At 40.8% G+C, this 17,354-nt stretch overlaps 1 protein-coding gene across 11 annotated transcripts in view; it reads left to right on the top strand.

The window, feature by feature from the left end:
- Positions 1–17,354, top strand: part of GAREM1 (GRB2 associated regulator of MAPK1 subtype 1) — a 138,992-nt gene that overhangs the window by 95,637 nt on the left and 26,001 nt on the right. For 7 of the 11 annotated variants that reach the window (XM_065585441.1, XM_065585442.1, XM_065585444.1 and 4 more), the window contains one exon: positions 6,948–7,078. The exons of the other annotated variants lie outside the window; for them this stretch is intronic. In XM_065585441.1, the coding sequence (XP_065441513.1) occupies positions 6,948–7,078 (131 nt within the window). The remainder of the gene's footprint in view (positions 1–6,947; positions 7,079–17,354) is intronic. 11 annotated transcript variants of the gene reach the window in all.

The following is a 17,354-nucleotide window of genomic DNA, read 5'->3' as shown; positions in this document are numbered from 1 at the left end:
CTGGAAAATGCTGAGTACGTTGTCAACACTCATCATAGTGTGAAATATAAACCTCTGCTTCTCACTCTTGCTATCCCAATATATTGTCTATTAATTCCTGAACAGCACTGGGTCCTGTAGATGGAATAACTCACTTGGAGATTTTACTAAATAATCAATGCTTCTGAAAGACCATACAACTTTTTCTTTAGAGCAGGGTTTGACAAGTAACACATCTGAACAGATGTTTCTGCAACCTCCACCCTTTCTGTATGGTGGCACAAAAACACTTTACAGAGAATGGTCTGTTACAGAATTTCTGTACTGATTTAACAAATTGATTTCACATCTGCTTTTGTGTTTGTGTTAACTCTTACATTGTCTCTGGGAATATGTTTTTAATCAATTTTTGTATTCGAACAGGGATTTTTAAAAGTAAAATACAGTAAAACAGTAATTATAGTAAGTGGAAAGAATTATTACAGTAAGAAACAATCAATAGTCTCATTGCCCCTTGTTCTTTTATTCTGGGTTTTGTTCGGAACTGTTTAAGGGGGGCTGGACTGGAGTTTTTTATATACAGGAAAGTGGATCCCATAACTTTTAGAGGAAAATGCTGATCTTCTGTTTCAATTATTGCTTTATCTTTGTAGCTGGAGGTCTACAGATTATTCAAATACTGGCAGATTTGGCACTTTCCAAAGGAAGAGCTGCTGCTCTAGGCTTTTTTTGTTTGTTTGTTTCCTGTTGTTTCATGTTTCCATGCTCATCTTTTTGATGTCTGTTGCATTTGCCATTTTCACTGCAAGCACCTTTGCATGAAAATAATCTCATTTCTCCACCTATTTAGGTGGTATCTTAAAAGTGCAATACTGCCTTAATACACTGTCTTTCTTTCCCTGCATCAGAGACCATGCTCTGGTTGAAACTGGTATTGGTTTCATTGCATTGATTTACAAGAAAAACCCTTTATTGGGTTTTTACCATTTGATTGTGCTAATATAAAACGTCCCATGATATGAGAGTTGCATGTTGTCACGGAGTATTGGGGGACTCAGGGCCCTGCACCCCCGGCTTCCTGCGATTCACCATGACTCTCAGCCAGCCAGTAAAGCAGAAGGTTTATTTGGATGACAGGAATACAGTCCAAGACAGGTCTTGCAGGCACAGACAACAGGGCCCCCCTCAGTTAGGTCCAGCTTGGGGTCCCAGGGCATGCCAGCCCACCCCCCTTGGGGGGTCAGAGCCATCTCTGCCTCCCAGCCATCTCTCCAGCCTCCTTCCAGCCTGCTTCCAGCACTCTCCCCTCAGCGACCCCTCCCACAGCCTTTGTTCAGTTTCCCGGGCCCCGGAGTCATCTGACCTCCAACCCCCTCCTGGGTTCTCATGTTACAAGCTCAGGTATGTTCCCTTGGGCCGGCTCCCATCCCCCGATGCAGACCATCCTAGTCACACTCCCCTGTCAGCATTCACACACCACAGTAAGAACAGTCCCAGTTCGTCACACATGTGCACTCTTCTGAAAGCATATCTTGTTTTTGATTCCTGACAATACTTCATTATCAAATACCTAAATAAAATGAAGATAAATCATATTGTGATTGTGGTTCAAGATTCTGTTAATTTTGTAAAGTTTTTTGGTTAAATTTACCTTCTCTCAAAAGTAGTAGTGTTTTGCTACACATTGCATGCAGTATTGTTTGATTGTTAGTTTTAAAACAAAAACAAACAAACAAAGTCTTGTCTTTAGTTAGAGATAAGTAACTTACAGATACATTTGTTCCAAAATGGCCCAAGTATATAGTGCGTGTGTGTGTGTGTGTGTGTGTGTGTGTGTGTGTGTGTGTGTGTGTGAAAAGAACATCATTAAGGTTGCAAAGTCAAACACTCCCAAGAAATTCCGGAATTCATGTTGCCTGTACAACCTTAATTTTGCCCTCTTGTGCATATGCGTTATGAAAGTCTTTTAGTTACATGAGCATACACTACTTTCCCCCACAGGCCTCTGCCTTATTCAATGCACAGCGTACAATGCTCGCTTAATGAGCAGCTATTCAATATTTTGTTTTCTCCTTGTTTAGCGTGTGGCCTCAGGCTTTACTGCATGCAGTTCAAACTCTGCTCCGAAGACAGAACTATTAATTTCCTCATGAGCTTGTCTATGGTTCTCATCACTATATTATCTGAGTGTTTCATAAACATTAATTTATCTTCACAACCCCCCCTGTGAGATGAGTGGGTATTATTGTTCCCATTTTCATAGAATCCCAGGGTTGGAAGGGACCTCAGGAGGTCATCTAGTCCAACCCGCTGCTCAAAGCAGGACCAATCCACAGACAGATTTTTGTTCCGGATCTCTAAATGGCCCCATCAAGGATTGAATTCACACCCTGGGTTTAGCAGGCCAATGCTATCCCTCCTCCCAGGAGACCAGCATTTCACTGTTAAGATAGAAACTGCCAATGCTCCAGGGAGATTTGAACTCATGACCCCGGTTTACAAGACCAGTGCTCTAACCCCTGAGCTTTAGGGCCAGGGCAAGACAAGTTAGCAGAGGATGGTTAACTTTTACAACAGAAAGCTGAGGAACAGAGAGATTAAGATCAAAAGCAGCTATTTATTTTGGGCACCCCATTTGGGACAGGTAGGACCTGATTTTTTTTTCCCAGCGTATATAGCATTATACAGCACTTGATATGTTCAAAGCACAGCTCTCACTGACTTCATTTGCAGCCATGAGTGCTCAGCATTTCTGCAAATCAGACCTTCAGTCTCAAGTGGGGCATGCAGAAAAGGAGAAACCAAACTTTGCACAGGTTACTTGCATGTTCAAGTGACTTGCTCAGCATCACATAGGAACTTTGCGCCAGAGGCAGGGATAGAATCCAGTTCTCTAGAGCAGCATTCAAGTGCCTTAATTCTGAAAAGTTGGTCCAATAAGAGAGATTACCTCACCCATTTTTTCTCTCTAACTCTGAGACCTCATTCACTATACACCTTCCAACTTCTGCAACAAATGAACCAGGGGTCCTACAGAAAAGTCTCCTTCACTACAAAACACTGATTGATCCCCAGAACTGGTTCATTCTATACACTAAAAAGGCAAGAGTCCTGTGGAAAAAATGTAGCACTGGAAGGGAGCTCAAGAAGTCATCTAGTCCAGTCCCCTGCATGGAGGCAGGACAAGTATACCTAGTAGGGCTGTTGGTTAATTCATGGAATTAATTCAAAAAATTAATCACAATTAAAAAATTAATCACCGTTTTAATTGCACTGTTAAACAATAGAATACCAACATTTATTTATTAAATATTTTTGAATGTTTTTCTACATTTTCAAATATATTGATTTCAATTACAACACAGAATACAAAGGGTACAGTGCTCACTTCATTATTATTTTTGATTACAAAATAAATAGTATTTTTCACTTCACCTCATACAAGTACAGTAGTGAAATCTCCTTATTGCGAAAGTGCAACTTACAAATGTTGATTTCTTTTTTGTTACATAACTGCACTCAAAAACAAAACAATGTAAAATTTTAGAGCCTACAAGTCCACTTAGTCCTACTTCTTGTTCAGCCAATCACTAAGAGAAACAAGTTTGTTTACATTTATGGGTAATAATGCTGTCCACTTCTTATTTACAGTGTCACCTGAAAGTGAGAACAGGCGTTTGCATGGCACTTTTGTAGCCAGCATTGCAAGGTATTTATATGTCAGATATGCGAAACATTCGTATGCCCCTTCCTGCTTCAGCCACCATTCCAGAGGACATGCTTCCATGCTGATAATGCTCGTTAATTAAATTTGTGACTGAACTCCTTGGGGGGGAGAATTGCTGTTTTACCCATATTCTGCCATATATTTCATGTTATAGTAGTTTCAGATGATGACCCAGCACATGCTGTTCATTTTAAGAATACTTTCACTGCAAATTTTACAAAACGCAAAGAAGATACCAATGTGAGATTTTTAAGGCTAGATACAGCACTCGACCCAAAGTTTAAGAATCTGAAGTGCCTTCCAAAATCTGAGAGGGGTGAGGTGTGGAGCATGCTTTCAGAAGTCTTTAAAGAGCAACACTCCGATGTGGAAACTACAGAACCCGAACTACCAAAAAAGAAAATCAACCTTCTGCTGGTGGCATCTGACTCAGATGATGAAAAGAACATGCATTGGTCCGCACTGCTTTGGATCATCATTGAGAGGAACTCGTCATCAGCACGGACGCATGTCCTCTGGAATGGTGGTTTAAGAATGAAGGAACATATGAATCTTTAGCGCATCTGGCATGTAAATATCTTGTGACCAGCTAGAACAATGCCATGCAAATGCCTGTTCTCACTTTCAGGTGACATTGTAAACAAGAAGTGGGCAGCATTATCTCCTGCAAATGTAAATAAGCTTGTTTGTCTGAGCGATTGGCTGACAGAGAAGTAGGACTGAGTGGACTTGTAGGCTCTAAAGTTTTACATTATTTTTTTTAATGCAGTTATTTTTTTGCACATAAGTCTACATTTGTAAGTTGCACTTTTACGAAAAAGAGATTGCACTACAGTACTTGTATTAGGTGAATTGAAAAATACTATTTCTTTTGAAATATTTGTAATCAAACAAATATAAAATGAGCACTGTACACTTTGCATTCTGTGTGGTAATTGAAATCATTATATTTGAAAAAGTAGAAAACATCAAAAATATTTAAATTGTATTCTATTATTAACAGCGCGATTAATTAGGATTAATTTTTTTAATCCCTTGACAGCCCTAATACCTAGTATGCAAAAAAGAGCATATGATCATGTAATTGAAGACTTTATTGTAGTGCATATGTGTAAGGGGCTGAATTTAAGGTTGCTCAGGCAAGGGAAGCATTGAGAGCACAGGAGTGACAGTCGCTCAACTTTTAGTTTCAGTGCCTGGATCCAGAACTGGCTTGGCCCACAACAGCCTAAAGCTGCAGTTGTAGGTAAAAGCTTGCTCAGCCCTTTGTAGCCCTGAGCTGGAGCATGCTCAGTGAGGAGAGTCTCTATTAAGTTCTAGCAAGTCTCTACTGATCATGTGGGAACTGTGACTCTTCAAAGGCTTATAACTTGGTCCTGCTCCAAAATAGTGTAATAGGGCGGGGGAGGGCTAGAGTTTCTCAAATAAAAGGTTGCCAGAATTTTTTAGCATGAGCAAAACAACTTATTTGTCCCTTGCCTCATTCTTGGAAACAGCTGGACTGTTTTGGTTGAAATTTTCCCAACAACCATCATGGAAAATTTCAGCCCAAATGGTTAAAGTTTGGCAAAACTTTATAAGCAACTGAAAACAGGGTATTATTGTGGTGGGAAATGTCAGGGAACTTCAAGAGGCAATGCTACTAACCCTGCCTATCGTACCTTAAAACTACCATGAAATCTGTATAAGAAGGGCAAACTCCTACCTTATGAATCCACCCAAAGTATCCTTAAAAACTTCTGTTTTACCCGTATTAGAAGATTAGCCTCCATTTGTCAGCAGGGGGTTGTAGTCAGATGGGACACTTGGAGTGGATCCTCCTGGTTATAAAAGAGAGGGGGCTCCTGGACTGTGAGATTTGCTTCCCCCACCTCCCTTTGGTTCAAAGCAGTCAAAATTTGGGGAGCTTCTGGCATGCCCCAAAAGACATCTGTCTAATAAGGTTTTTGGAGAGGGCAGAAGGTATGTTTCCTAGATGAAGGGGCAGGAGACAGTTTCTTAGGTGGTTGGCCGGCTGAGTTCCTGTTTAATTGATCATTTTGATGCTTCAGCGATCAAATAGTATTTGTTAATGGTGTGTTAGGGTGCTTGTAGCCTTGGATAGGCACCTTTTTAGCTATTTAAAATCTAAATAAATTAAACAACCAATTTTTCTGTCTGGAGTTATTGCTTGAGACAGGTTTCACTGTACTGTGTTTTTGATGGGGAATATCCCGTAGGATACTAATATCAATATTTTTCAAAAGTGGGGGAGAATCACTCCACTGATTAAATTAATCTCCCTAATATACTGAGAATGTATGTAGCGTCTGTCCCAGCTTTAGCTACTGCTCTTTATAGCAAAAGTTTACTTTCGAATTGTGCGTTGATATTTCATAAAAAGAAAATGCGGTAAATGAGGTGACTATTCAGGATCGTATAAACATTCCTTCTAAAATCCTGAATGTGACCACAGTATTAGGGTCTGGGCAGAGATTTGCCTTCTGAGACATTTAGAAAAGTAATAAAATTAAAAGGTCTGTCATGTGGTGTGGGGTAAAGTTAGCAGGGAACACTTATTTTCAACATTTCATAATTTATTTACTTTAGAAGGGGAATACGTTATCTTCCACCGAGTTTTAAATAGTCGCGCGCGCGTGTGTGTGTGTTTAAAGGTACACATTTTTAATAATGGATTAAATGGAGCTAGCTCTAACATTAATTTGAAACATTGTTTCTGATTGTAAACTGTTATGTGAAAAGCATTCAACCAGTACGCTACTGTTACCAAAATATGGTGTAAGGAGATTGGTTTAAATTTAACCTCTTTACTGCAGTCTAATGTCACTTAAAAAATTTCAGCACTATTTTTGGTTTCTTTGTGGCACAAGGTTTTTTTTGTGTTTTCTATAAATCAAAGTATTCTAAGAGATTTCTACACAGAAGCTGTAAGGTATAAGTGTACACATGTAGAAGCACTAGTAGTTACTTGCCAGTTCTAGAGAGAGCATCTGATAAAAGATTCCTTTTTAATTTGACTTCACCTCCCACACATTCTTGTAATTCTGGGTTAGTGAAACTTGGTCGCTTTTCATTTGAAAGCTTATGAAGACTTTTGCAATCTCTTCTGTTGTTGCTTAACTATTAATAATCAGACGAAACTGACCAAGCATCATAGTGAAGGAGTGAGCAAGCAGTTGCCACGGTGACAGCTGTCCAATGTAAATATCTTACCGCTCTTCTGTTTATCATCTGTTTTCAGGGCAGTTTAAGCTGCTGGAACAAGACCGAGATATTAAGGAGCCAGTGCAGTATTTTAACAGTGTGGAGGAGGTGGCTAAAGCATTTCCTGAACGAGTTTACGTCATGGAGGAAATAACATTCAACGTTAAGGTAGCCCCTGAATAAATATTTGTCCCCATCTAAATGATTAACTGGTACAATCTTTATATACATGGCAAACGAGCAACTGCGTTATGTGGGGAAAAGTGACTTTAAGACAGATGAGTCCTTAGTCTTCTATTCGTCGGCAGTGATCATCAGTATAATTTTTTGTAGTATTAAAACGGTGTGTTCTTCAAGGGGCCTTTTGATCCTACAGCCCAGCAGCGGAGCACCCCCAATAATCCATCCATCTAACTCAAGTGCTGTTGCCAGATTTTAGACAAAGTGTCTTTTGTTTCACTCCCCCGAAAGCAGTCTGGATTTTACTCCCTGCTAGGCACCAGCTGCTCCACTCGGTCTCCAGAAAGCCTCATTTCCAGACAGCGTGTAGGGTACTGTGATGGAGTTACTTGTCTCTAATCAGATGGCAGACTACTGCAGTTAAATAGCATTGTATATAAAGCAAAACAACAAAAAGACCCACCTGCTTTTCTTGTGTACATCTTGAGTCTCTGAGAGGATCGGTGATTCACATGGGAGTGGGAAAGGGTTTCCTGTGGCCACACACAAACACTCAGACTGAAACTGCATTAAATAGGACAATGTCTGAATCTATCCATACAAATTCTCACCTGTAATTTCAGTAGGATACAGTGCAAGCCAGTTCAGTGCCCAACACAGGTCAGAGCAGCCTCAAGGCTGATGTCATTTGTGCCAGCTGGAACACCAACGACGGTTGTTACATAACCCCTTGGAGCTGGAGCATGTAGGAGCTAATCATACCTCCTACACTGGTGTGGGAGCGAGCTGGTTATGCTGGCTTTACACTGCCAATGAGTCCTCTACCCAAGAGGAATCCCTAGCTGGCTCCTTCATCTCTCTTGCGCTGCTGCAGCAGAGGACCAGGGTTTCTCCCGTAGTTCCTACACACGTGAAGCATGATGTTTGAAAGGGTGCTATATAAACATGAAATATGATTTAACTCATGTAATGACAAAATGAATGCATCTTTCAAAACAGCATATTGTTTTCATATAGACTCTCTTGGTTAACCTGGATGTGTATAACTGGGCCCCTGATGACTTAACACCATGATGTGAGATTACAGAGCAGTTTTGCATTCCAAGGACAAAGCTAAACATACATAAGATTAAATACATTCTTATAGTGGGACTCCTGGCTCTGTGCAGCACTGTACAAATGTATTGGCATTATTTAACTGATCAATGGAAAAATTAAAATGCAGTCCGTGAAATGTACAGCTATGATTTTATAGGGTGAGGAGTATACAACTACAAGCTTGTTAAATGTAAAATGTTCCCACATAAAAATGCTTTGCCAATTCAGTATACCTAAAGTTAAATGCAGCATGCTGTTTTGATATCAATACTGTATTCAGAAAATAGCTATATACAGTAATATTCTTCAGTTTAAAAAAATTCTATGTTTAATAGTGGGTTAAACAGGTGCCTTAGCTTTTTTCCCCCTGAAACTGTTTCAAATTAGTGATATCTGTCCAGACCAGGGTTGGCCAACCTGAGCCTGAGAAGGAGCCAGAATTTACCAATGTACATTGTCAAAGAGCCTCAGTAATATGTCAGCAGCCCCCCATCAGCTTCCCCCACACACACTGCTCCCAGCGCTCCCACCCACCGGCAGCCCTGCCAGTCATTGCCTCTCCCTCCCTCCTCGCACCTCCTGATCAGCTGTTTCGTGGTGTGCAGGAGGCTCTGGGGGAAGGAGTGAGGGCACGACAGGCTCAGGGGAGGGCGTGGGAAGGGATGGAGTGGGGGCCAGGCCTGTGGCAGAGCCAGGGGTTGAGCAGTGAGCACCCCCCGCCACATTGGAAAGTTGGTGCCTGTAGTTCCAGCCCCGGAGTTGGTGCCTATACAAGGAGCCGCGTGTTAACTTCTCAAGAGCCGCATGTGGCTCCAGAGCCACAGGTTGGCTACCCCTGGTCCAGACCAAGCCTGTTTACATCCAAAAATAAAAACAAAAGTGAAGTAATGTAACAGGATTGACTAACCGTTTAAGTAATAACTTTTTATAAGACTGTAACAAAATAAATATTGTACAATATAAATGCCATATGTGTAAGAGCCTATGAAATTGACGTAAGCACTGGAGAGGACTAAAGTTTATCATGTCTATATACAGTAAATCATTCCAGTTTTATATGTTGTAAATTAATACATCATTATTCAGTATTCAAATACAAGAAGGAAAGAAAAAGGCTAATGTAACATAGTTGATGTCTCTGTGTGTATGCAGCATTGACATAGATGCTCACGGGAAGTTCTTGGGATCTACACTAAGGGTTCTTCGACTTGGGAGTTGTGATTTCTTCTCCCTCCACCACTCTTCCCTTAGGCAGGGTTCTGGCTAGATCCCAGCTGGATGGGAGGGAGATATTGGCATGGGAAAAGGTTGAGAATCACTGATCTATCCAATAGAGACCTCTGCCTAGGAAATCTTGTAACCAAAGGTGTGGTGTCAGTATTTTGATAACAGAAAACACATCAAGAATTAGAAGGTGAACCTTTTTGTTGTTGTTTGTTTGTTTGTTTGTTGTTATTTCATTATATTAAAAAGAAACCCAAATGCTGTACTAGGCTTGATAGCCAGGAGAATCTCCTGCCACTGTGACAGGGTTTTTTAAAATATCTGCCCAGTTACTATAGTTCCATGCTCATACATCATATTAGTATTGTTGCATGCTCAGCAACAGCAATTTTACTCCAGTCCTATTCTATAAATTAACATCATAGTGCAATAAAATCTAGGCAGTATTATAAAAATCAATTTTCTTTTACTTTGATGTCATCTTAACAATTTTTCCATTTGTGCTTTTCTCCCTCTTTTTCTCTTCTTTATCTTCCATCTTGTTACTTTTTTCCTTCTGAAAGAGTGAAAACTAAACTTTTTCTCTCACAGGGCAGTGCAGAGTTCGCTTCCTGTTTGAATCCCTCTCTGTCCACTCCTTTGTTGGGTTTCATACCTGTCTGCTTTTCCTACCACAGTTTGTTCTCCAAACTTTCACTCCTAGCTTTCCCTCACCCTTATTATGTTTCTAGGTGCAAAAAATAGAGGTCTGACTGTTAGGATTTCTCACTAACAGGTAACTTTCAAAGGAAAAATTCCTGTCTTCCCTGATGCACCAGGGTAACAGCTATATTGCTCCCCATCCCTGCACATTGAACCGGCCATAAATATGCACCTGCTGCGCCTATTATGGCTGGTCCAGTGTGATTCTTGCCTCTCCATCTAAACGCCTGTTGTGGGGCAGGATTTACAATCAGCACTGTATAGAGGAGAAAACCTGGCTCCTGATGTAGCTATGGATATTGTGAATTTGACTCTTGCTGTTTGTGGGGTAAGAGGTTATTTTACTTCACTTTGTGGGGAGGATGGCTCCTTTTTCCTTAATAACTGAAATCTAGGTGTAGGGGGCATCTTTTCACCTCTTCCCCTTTTATCTGTGGCAGGCAGACCTGGCGCAAAATCTGCTGGGTCATCTGTGAGATTGGAGAGGCAGTGCACATGGCTGGAGTATAGTACTGTGTAACAGCAGGCAGAAAATTGAAGAATTATTATGGAATTATTAACAATTTGAGTCCTTCTGTATCAACATTAAGTTTTCCTGATGGGTAAAGAGCCCATAGGTCTGCGCTGTGTGTGTGAGATTTAGAATATTCTGGATATAGACTTTCTTGGATTTATATTTAGTCTACACTGAAATAAGAATTGGAAAATTTTAAGAGATTAAGGTTTTCTAGATTAAATATGTAGTTTCTACAAGTACCTGTCCTTTGCTGAAATGCTATTTGGTAACCTCTTTGGTGTAATACTTCGTAAATCACCACAGAGATCTTTGTTTATATAGCACCATTACACTAGTGAAGATGGCTTTTCTTGATTCTCCACAGGTGGAGGGAAACCACTAGAGAAAAGCAGAGCTGCATCAGGGAATAGCTCTTTCTATGCTAATAGCAATAGGTTGTCAAGGATAGGTAGTCAGATGTTGCAGGGAGAGAGTCCATATACGTACCTAGGTAGCTGGTCAGATTGATGAGAGAAAAAAAGGAAGAAACCCCCCACATCTTATTGGACGTGTAACTTGGTAAAGCTTCCATAAAGAAAGGCAATGTTGTCCCGGTGGATAGAGTATAGGACCAGGAGCCGAGAATTCCTGAATTCCAAAGACTGCCACTGACTCTGTGTCTGGGATCACTTATTTCCAAAATGAGTTAACAGAAGGGTTGCTGCTTACCTGCCTCCAAGAGATATTCTGAGAACTAATGTTTGTAGAGCATTTAGAAGATGCACATGTGCTATAGTTCCTAAGTAATTATTGCCTTCTTACTGAACAAATCATTTGGCTGGTGGGAACCTTTAGTCTCTGAAAAGTAATGTGTTTAAGTAATCCTCTTGTCATAGTGGTTTACTATGCTAGTCCCTACAGATGTGGTGCACAAACTTTTCCAGTCGCACCCCTCCCCCCCCACACACACCATTAACGGAATCTGTTTGCCCCCTGCCCCCTTTACTCCTCAGCAGAGGAGCTTGGGCTGAAGGCGAAGCTGGCGGTGGAACTGAGGATTGGGGAGGAGCTGGGACTAGAGGCGGAACTGGTCTGAGGGTGGAGAGATGATGAGGGCAGAGCTGGGGATGGGTCGGAGGGAAGCTGGGTTGGGGCCTGAGTGGGACTGATGGTGGATCTGGCCTGGAAGTGGAGCTGGGCCTGGGGGCTGAACGGAGTTGGGGGCAGAGCAGGGCTGGAAGCGTGGCACTCCCTCCCCAACCCCCAGTGGGAGCTGGCCTGGGCCCTGCCGCGCACTGCCCTGAATGTTCCTCCATGCTCTCCTAGGGGAGCACGCCCCACAGTTTGGGGACCACTGCCCTACAGAGTGCATTTTTTCTGAGAAATAAAAACAAGAGCTTTTATTTGCTTGAGAAATGATCAGTTTTCTAAGCCTTAAAAATGTTATGCAACTGAATGAATAAATTGCTGATTTACTGGCATAGTTGCATTACAGCTTGTCAGTCCTAATAAGCTTGTCTTTTTTGTTTCCAAAAAAAAAATCTCTTTAGAGGCCTGTAACCAATGTGGTATTTTAAAATGCCATAGTAGTGATTGCTAAAATCAGTCCATCTTCAGTTTTAAATTTAAATTGCAGCCCAGGTCCCCTCATTGTTACCTGGCCTAACACAGTACGAAGATTGTGCTTTATATTGAACCTTTCAGTTTATAGGCAGTATTGAGATACCGCCTTAACTCCTGGAACCAGGGAAAGCCTGCTTCAGGTGATGGAAATAACACATGCATACTACTGACATGAATGGCCCTGCTCATCAAAGTTAGGAGCCTATCAGTCTCTGATCATGTAGGCAACTGCTTACTCTTCCGGTTTATCCATCCCTCTTAAAAACAGTGTGTTTTTATGTAGTCTAACAATCCTTAGACAAATAAAAACAGAACTGTTTATTTTTTTTAACCTTTTTGGCTATCTGCGAATAACTAACTTGGGTTTGTAAAGCAGCTTAAGTACTCAAAAGTACTGCTGCAGAGGTGAATATAAAGCTTTGTAGTTAAAGGATTTTTAGTTAGCACTGATGCTAAGCCACCTTTACTGTAGAATAACTGCTGCACTCCCTCATAGTAAGATGCAGCAGATGTAACAAGCTATAATAAAGCAACTAAATAAAAAGTTTTTTATATAAGCCTTTATATATCCAGATGGTTGAACGCTTTTTCATCAAACGATAACAGATTAGAACAATTAGGACTTGAAAACCTATTGCATCAGCTATTGGCAGAATCTATTATTTTGCACTAACTTGTGAGAGGCAATATGTTAATCTTCCTGGTACAAAATTTTTGTTAGGTAATCATTTTTTATCTACCCGACGTCTGTCTTCTGCAGCAAATGTCACTTTAGTCGATCTAAATTGCCATTGAATTGCAGGAGACAGAGTTTAAAAGATTACAGTGACGTAATTCATCACTGTTTTGTAGTGCATTTGATAAAATGTTTTGTAAGAAGCCAGTGAGTGAGGTCAAAATGCTGGCATCAATGCTGAACTGTTGACATGGATTGATAACTGGCAGAGAGAGACAGAGAGCAACTAATATATGGAAGAGGATCCTTCTGGTGGAAGATAAGTCCCAAACCTACTTGTTAGTATTGGGAGTGGTTCAGTTTAAATGTCTGCTAGTGATTTAGAAATGGCTTTGAAATGCAGTGCAGCAAATATTGCAGATACCACAAAGGGAGGAGTGGTCGTGTATCACCAGGCAATAAGATTTAAGAGGAGGATAGGAGGTAGTGGAGATATAAAGTATGGTACTTAATGTTAGTAGCTGCAAGATAATGCATCTTGCAAGAACAAGCATGAAGGCAAAAATAACTGGGTGGGATGGGAAGAAAAGAAGGTTACTTGAGGATTGTGCCAGGTTAACAATAAAATAAGTCGGGGAAGCTTCCTATTTACGAGGTAATAACCATAAACCATAGCTGAGTCAATTCCAAGGAAGATGATCAAGGATCTATTAGCCCAGGATTTGCTTATTACCAAGCTAACTGCAAGCACCTCAGGTTTTTATGGTGAAATGTCTAAATGCTCTAATTTTAAGTGGAAGGGGGGAAAACTTTCAGAACAATGTAAAACATGCAGTGCTGTCACACTGCTGGGAGGTGAATTGTTTCAACAAAACTCGCTCACTGAACTCATCCTTCCACATCCCATTGCCTGGTTTTACCTTCCTACAAATCAGCAGAGCTCTTGTTCCGAGACTAATGTTTTTCAAAACCAGTATTGCCAACTTCCATGATTTTACCCTAACTCTAGAGATTCTGGGTGTGGTTTTACCTGTCTCATGCAAACACGGTCAAAGGCACCAACTTGTGAATTTTCCTTTATTCAAAATAACCACCATCTCCTATTACCATCAATGGGGCAGAAGCCAGCAAGATGGCCCCCATTTCCTTGCAATCTATCTGCATGTGGAAGTGGGGCTGCCCTTAATAAAATTCACTGCCACCTCCCACCGTTCTCAGTAAGATTGAAGCCAGGCCCCAGGCAAAATGGCTGCCACTCTTGTTCAGGAGGACAAGGACTGTGAGCAGCAGCAAAAGCCCTGTAACAGGTGGATGAGGGGAAAGGAGGCAGGGCAGTGGGTGGAACAAGAGGCAGATTTAGGGCTGCAGGTGGATATGGGTGGCAGGAGGGAGGCTGACGTTGCACCTCATGATGGATGGGAGATGGAGGGCTCAGATGGCTGCTCTCCCAGCCAGTGGCAGGCAAGGAGAGTTCCCTCCAAGCCGCCAGGTAGAGGCAGTGTTGCCAGCTCTTGCAAATTGATTGTGAGTGGTGGGATGTTGGTGCTTGCAGGATAGCTGTCACAATGACATGAGAAACTCCTGTGACGAATGATTTTTCAGGGCTGGGTATGCAGGCAGAGTTCTGTGCGAGGGCTTTGGGGTGAAGGACGCAGACATGCCCTGCCACTGAGCCCTGCCTTCATGTATGGCCCTATAGCTGGGAGCGGGGCCCCGGAGGCATGAGGTAGGGGAGAGAGGTATTGGGGAAATGGCCTTGCTAGGTCCCAAGCAGAGAAATGTGGCTGCTGGGTCAAGACAGTAATAAGAAATGAATGGCAGTTACCTTCTCCTCACCCTAAGTTAGGGAAGTGTAGTTTCCATCTGAGCAGGCGGGGAGAGACGTGCATTTTTGATTACATTAAAGGGTCATTGAAGGTTTACTTTTCTACCTGAAATCATCACACACAAGTTGGCAGAGGAGTAGAAGAAAGTTAAAATAAAGCCAAAAGGTAGACTAAGACCATGTTTTGTTGTTTTTTCCATCCCCCACCCCAGAAAATCAAACTTTTTTTAAAAAAAATCATAATTTTTGATCACTCAAGGTTGGCAATACTGAATTAGGATGGAGGAGCGAGAAATATCCTAATGAGAACACACATGAGTTAATCTGGGGGCAATAGCCTTGCTGACCTGTAGGCATGAAAGTAAGGAGAGAAATGAGTCACAGTGGGACCTTGAGTCCAGATTGAGACCTCTACCAAAACACTAATACTATTAATAAAGGATGTTTAAGCACTGCAGTATGTAGTTAGGTATTGATTGTACTTTGATTATCAGTACTCCTCTAAGATTATTCCTTCTGTCATATCTTGAGTGTTACAGCTTTTAATAGAATCCTAAAGAGTTTTTTAACAGTGTGTCAAACACTGGGGGACTCTTCAGTTAGTTCTGTCTTCACTGGTGAGTACTCTGGGCTATCTAAATTTGCCTCCATGGAGATGCCAGTCTACTGTCTTTTCCTGTTCACATGCAGAGTATAGAAAAAACATCTTCTGTAACTTGTTTCATACATAGAGGTCTCTGATATTAAGTGTGCTGCTTTTTTCATCATACTAGCTTTGCTCATTTTGTATGCCATCTTAGTATTTATCTTTGTATATGAAGGCAAGCTAGCTCTGTGTCTAATAACACTTAGATAACTAGCTCCACCATGGACGCCCGAGGGATTGACTATGTAAAGTGCTGAGCACCTTCGCTGAGGAAATGGGTGCCCTCAGCCCCGGCAAGATTGGGTCTGTAAGTCTGAGAAGTGATCACTTAAATTGTGCTATTTGTATTGTATATGACAATAAAGAGGGCCATAGAGCAGCACAGACACAGTAGAATTAAGGTTAAGGCATTCTAGTTTTGTGGTTATTGATAATGTGAAATTGTTATGAGTAATGAGTTAGTGAGAGTTTAAATTTCTCAGGACATTGCTACAGGGGCAGAATCACAGTAGTTTAGGTGCCAGGTTTGAGAAATGTAACCTTAAGGATGTGTCATCTTAATTTTTTGGTTGTGTTTTAACACTGTTAGTTTAACGTGATTGTAAATTATAGTGTAAATAGGACACACATATGTTGCTAGTTTGTGTCCTGGAACAAACATTTACATCATCTACACTAGAATGTACAGATATATTAACTAACATGTTAATGTGTTAAAATAGACTAAAAAATCAAATGTAGACATAATCCAGGAAAAGGAAAGTTAGGGTTTCCTTAATTCTCTTTCCAGAATGTTGGAATTAATATGCACTCAACCCACTGAGATCTGTCTTCAACTTTAACTTCACCTTAATAAGGATTTTTAGGTGGGAGCTAAATCTGTTGTGTGATCTTTCAACTTCTGGTTTTCCTTTTTAAAGATAATTATTTTTGTGGTTCTCTTATGATGGTTTCAGACAACAGCTGATCTGTACTGAATTTGCCATTCAGAATGAAGTTTGCAGAGTTGTATTTTATTCAAGGCCAGTACCAGACTGGAACCCTGGCAATACTTTTCTATTGTTTTAACACTTAGGTCATTAGTAAAATTTAGCTTCATTTCCTAAATCATCACCAGGTGAATTTATGCAGTAAAGCTATAGAACTCTCTGCTAAGAGTCTGGGTTGAAAATAAAATTAAATTTGACTTGTCCAATTTATTAATCAGTTCACTATTATTTATTTTAAATGCTGCTTTTCTTTTTCTGTAAGAAAAGAATCTGTCATCACTGATAACTAGCATTCACCTCAACAGACCCATGAACTGCACTCTTCATTGTGAAGCCATGGTGTTAATCACCTTAGAAGCTTAATATCTGGCTAAACGTTTCCTGCTGTTCTGGATTGTTGTAGATCTCTAGGGAACTACAAGTTGTCAAAGCAGCAACTCAGCAATCATAGATTTTATAACACCTCCCTTGCTCTTTTCTTTACTGCCTCTGGTGCCCTAAGAAAATACAGCTACCTCTCAAATCTTAAATTTTGCATTATGTGTCCTACCTCTTCAAAACAATACACATACACTTGCACTTCCATGGAAGTGAACGTTCTTGCAGAAGATGACTCTTTAAGAAAGTCAGTGTGGTATGCACAATGTGTGCTGAGTTTCCTCAACTCCCACCAATTCCACTGAAGTCAAAATGACATCCAGTAACCAAATCCTGAATGTAACTTCCTGTGTACTGGTCTTGAAGAGCAAATTGGAATGAGCTTGATGAAAATGTTATCAGCAGAAGACTGAATGTTTTCCTTTTATATATATCAGTGTTTCTGAATGTTGCCTGACCACTAGCCTAAGTTGTGAATGGGTGTTATGTACTATAAAACCTTGGTAGTTTCCTGGATTAGACTGATTAGTGTTGTTTAGATAATGCAGAACTTGAATAACTTCCTTTCAGGAAACACTGAAGCTGAAATGCTAAGCAGACATGCTGA

Source organism: Chrysemys picta, chromosome 2 (assembly GCF_011386835.1).
Source record: "Chrysemys picta bellii isolate R12L10 chromosome 2, ASM1138683v2, whole genome shotgun sequence".
NCBI lineage: Eukaryota > Metazoa > Chordata > Testudines > Emydidae > Chrysemys > Chrysemys picta.
This window is presented reverse-complemented; position numbering and strand designations above follow the sequence as displayed.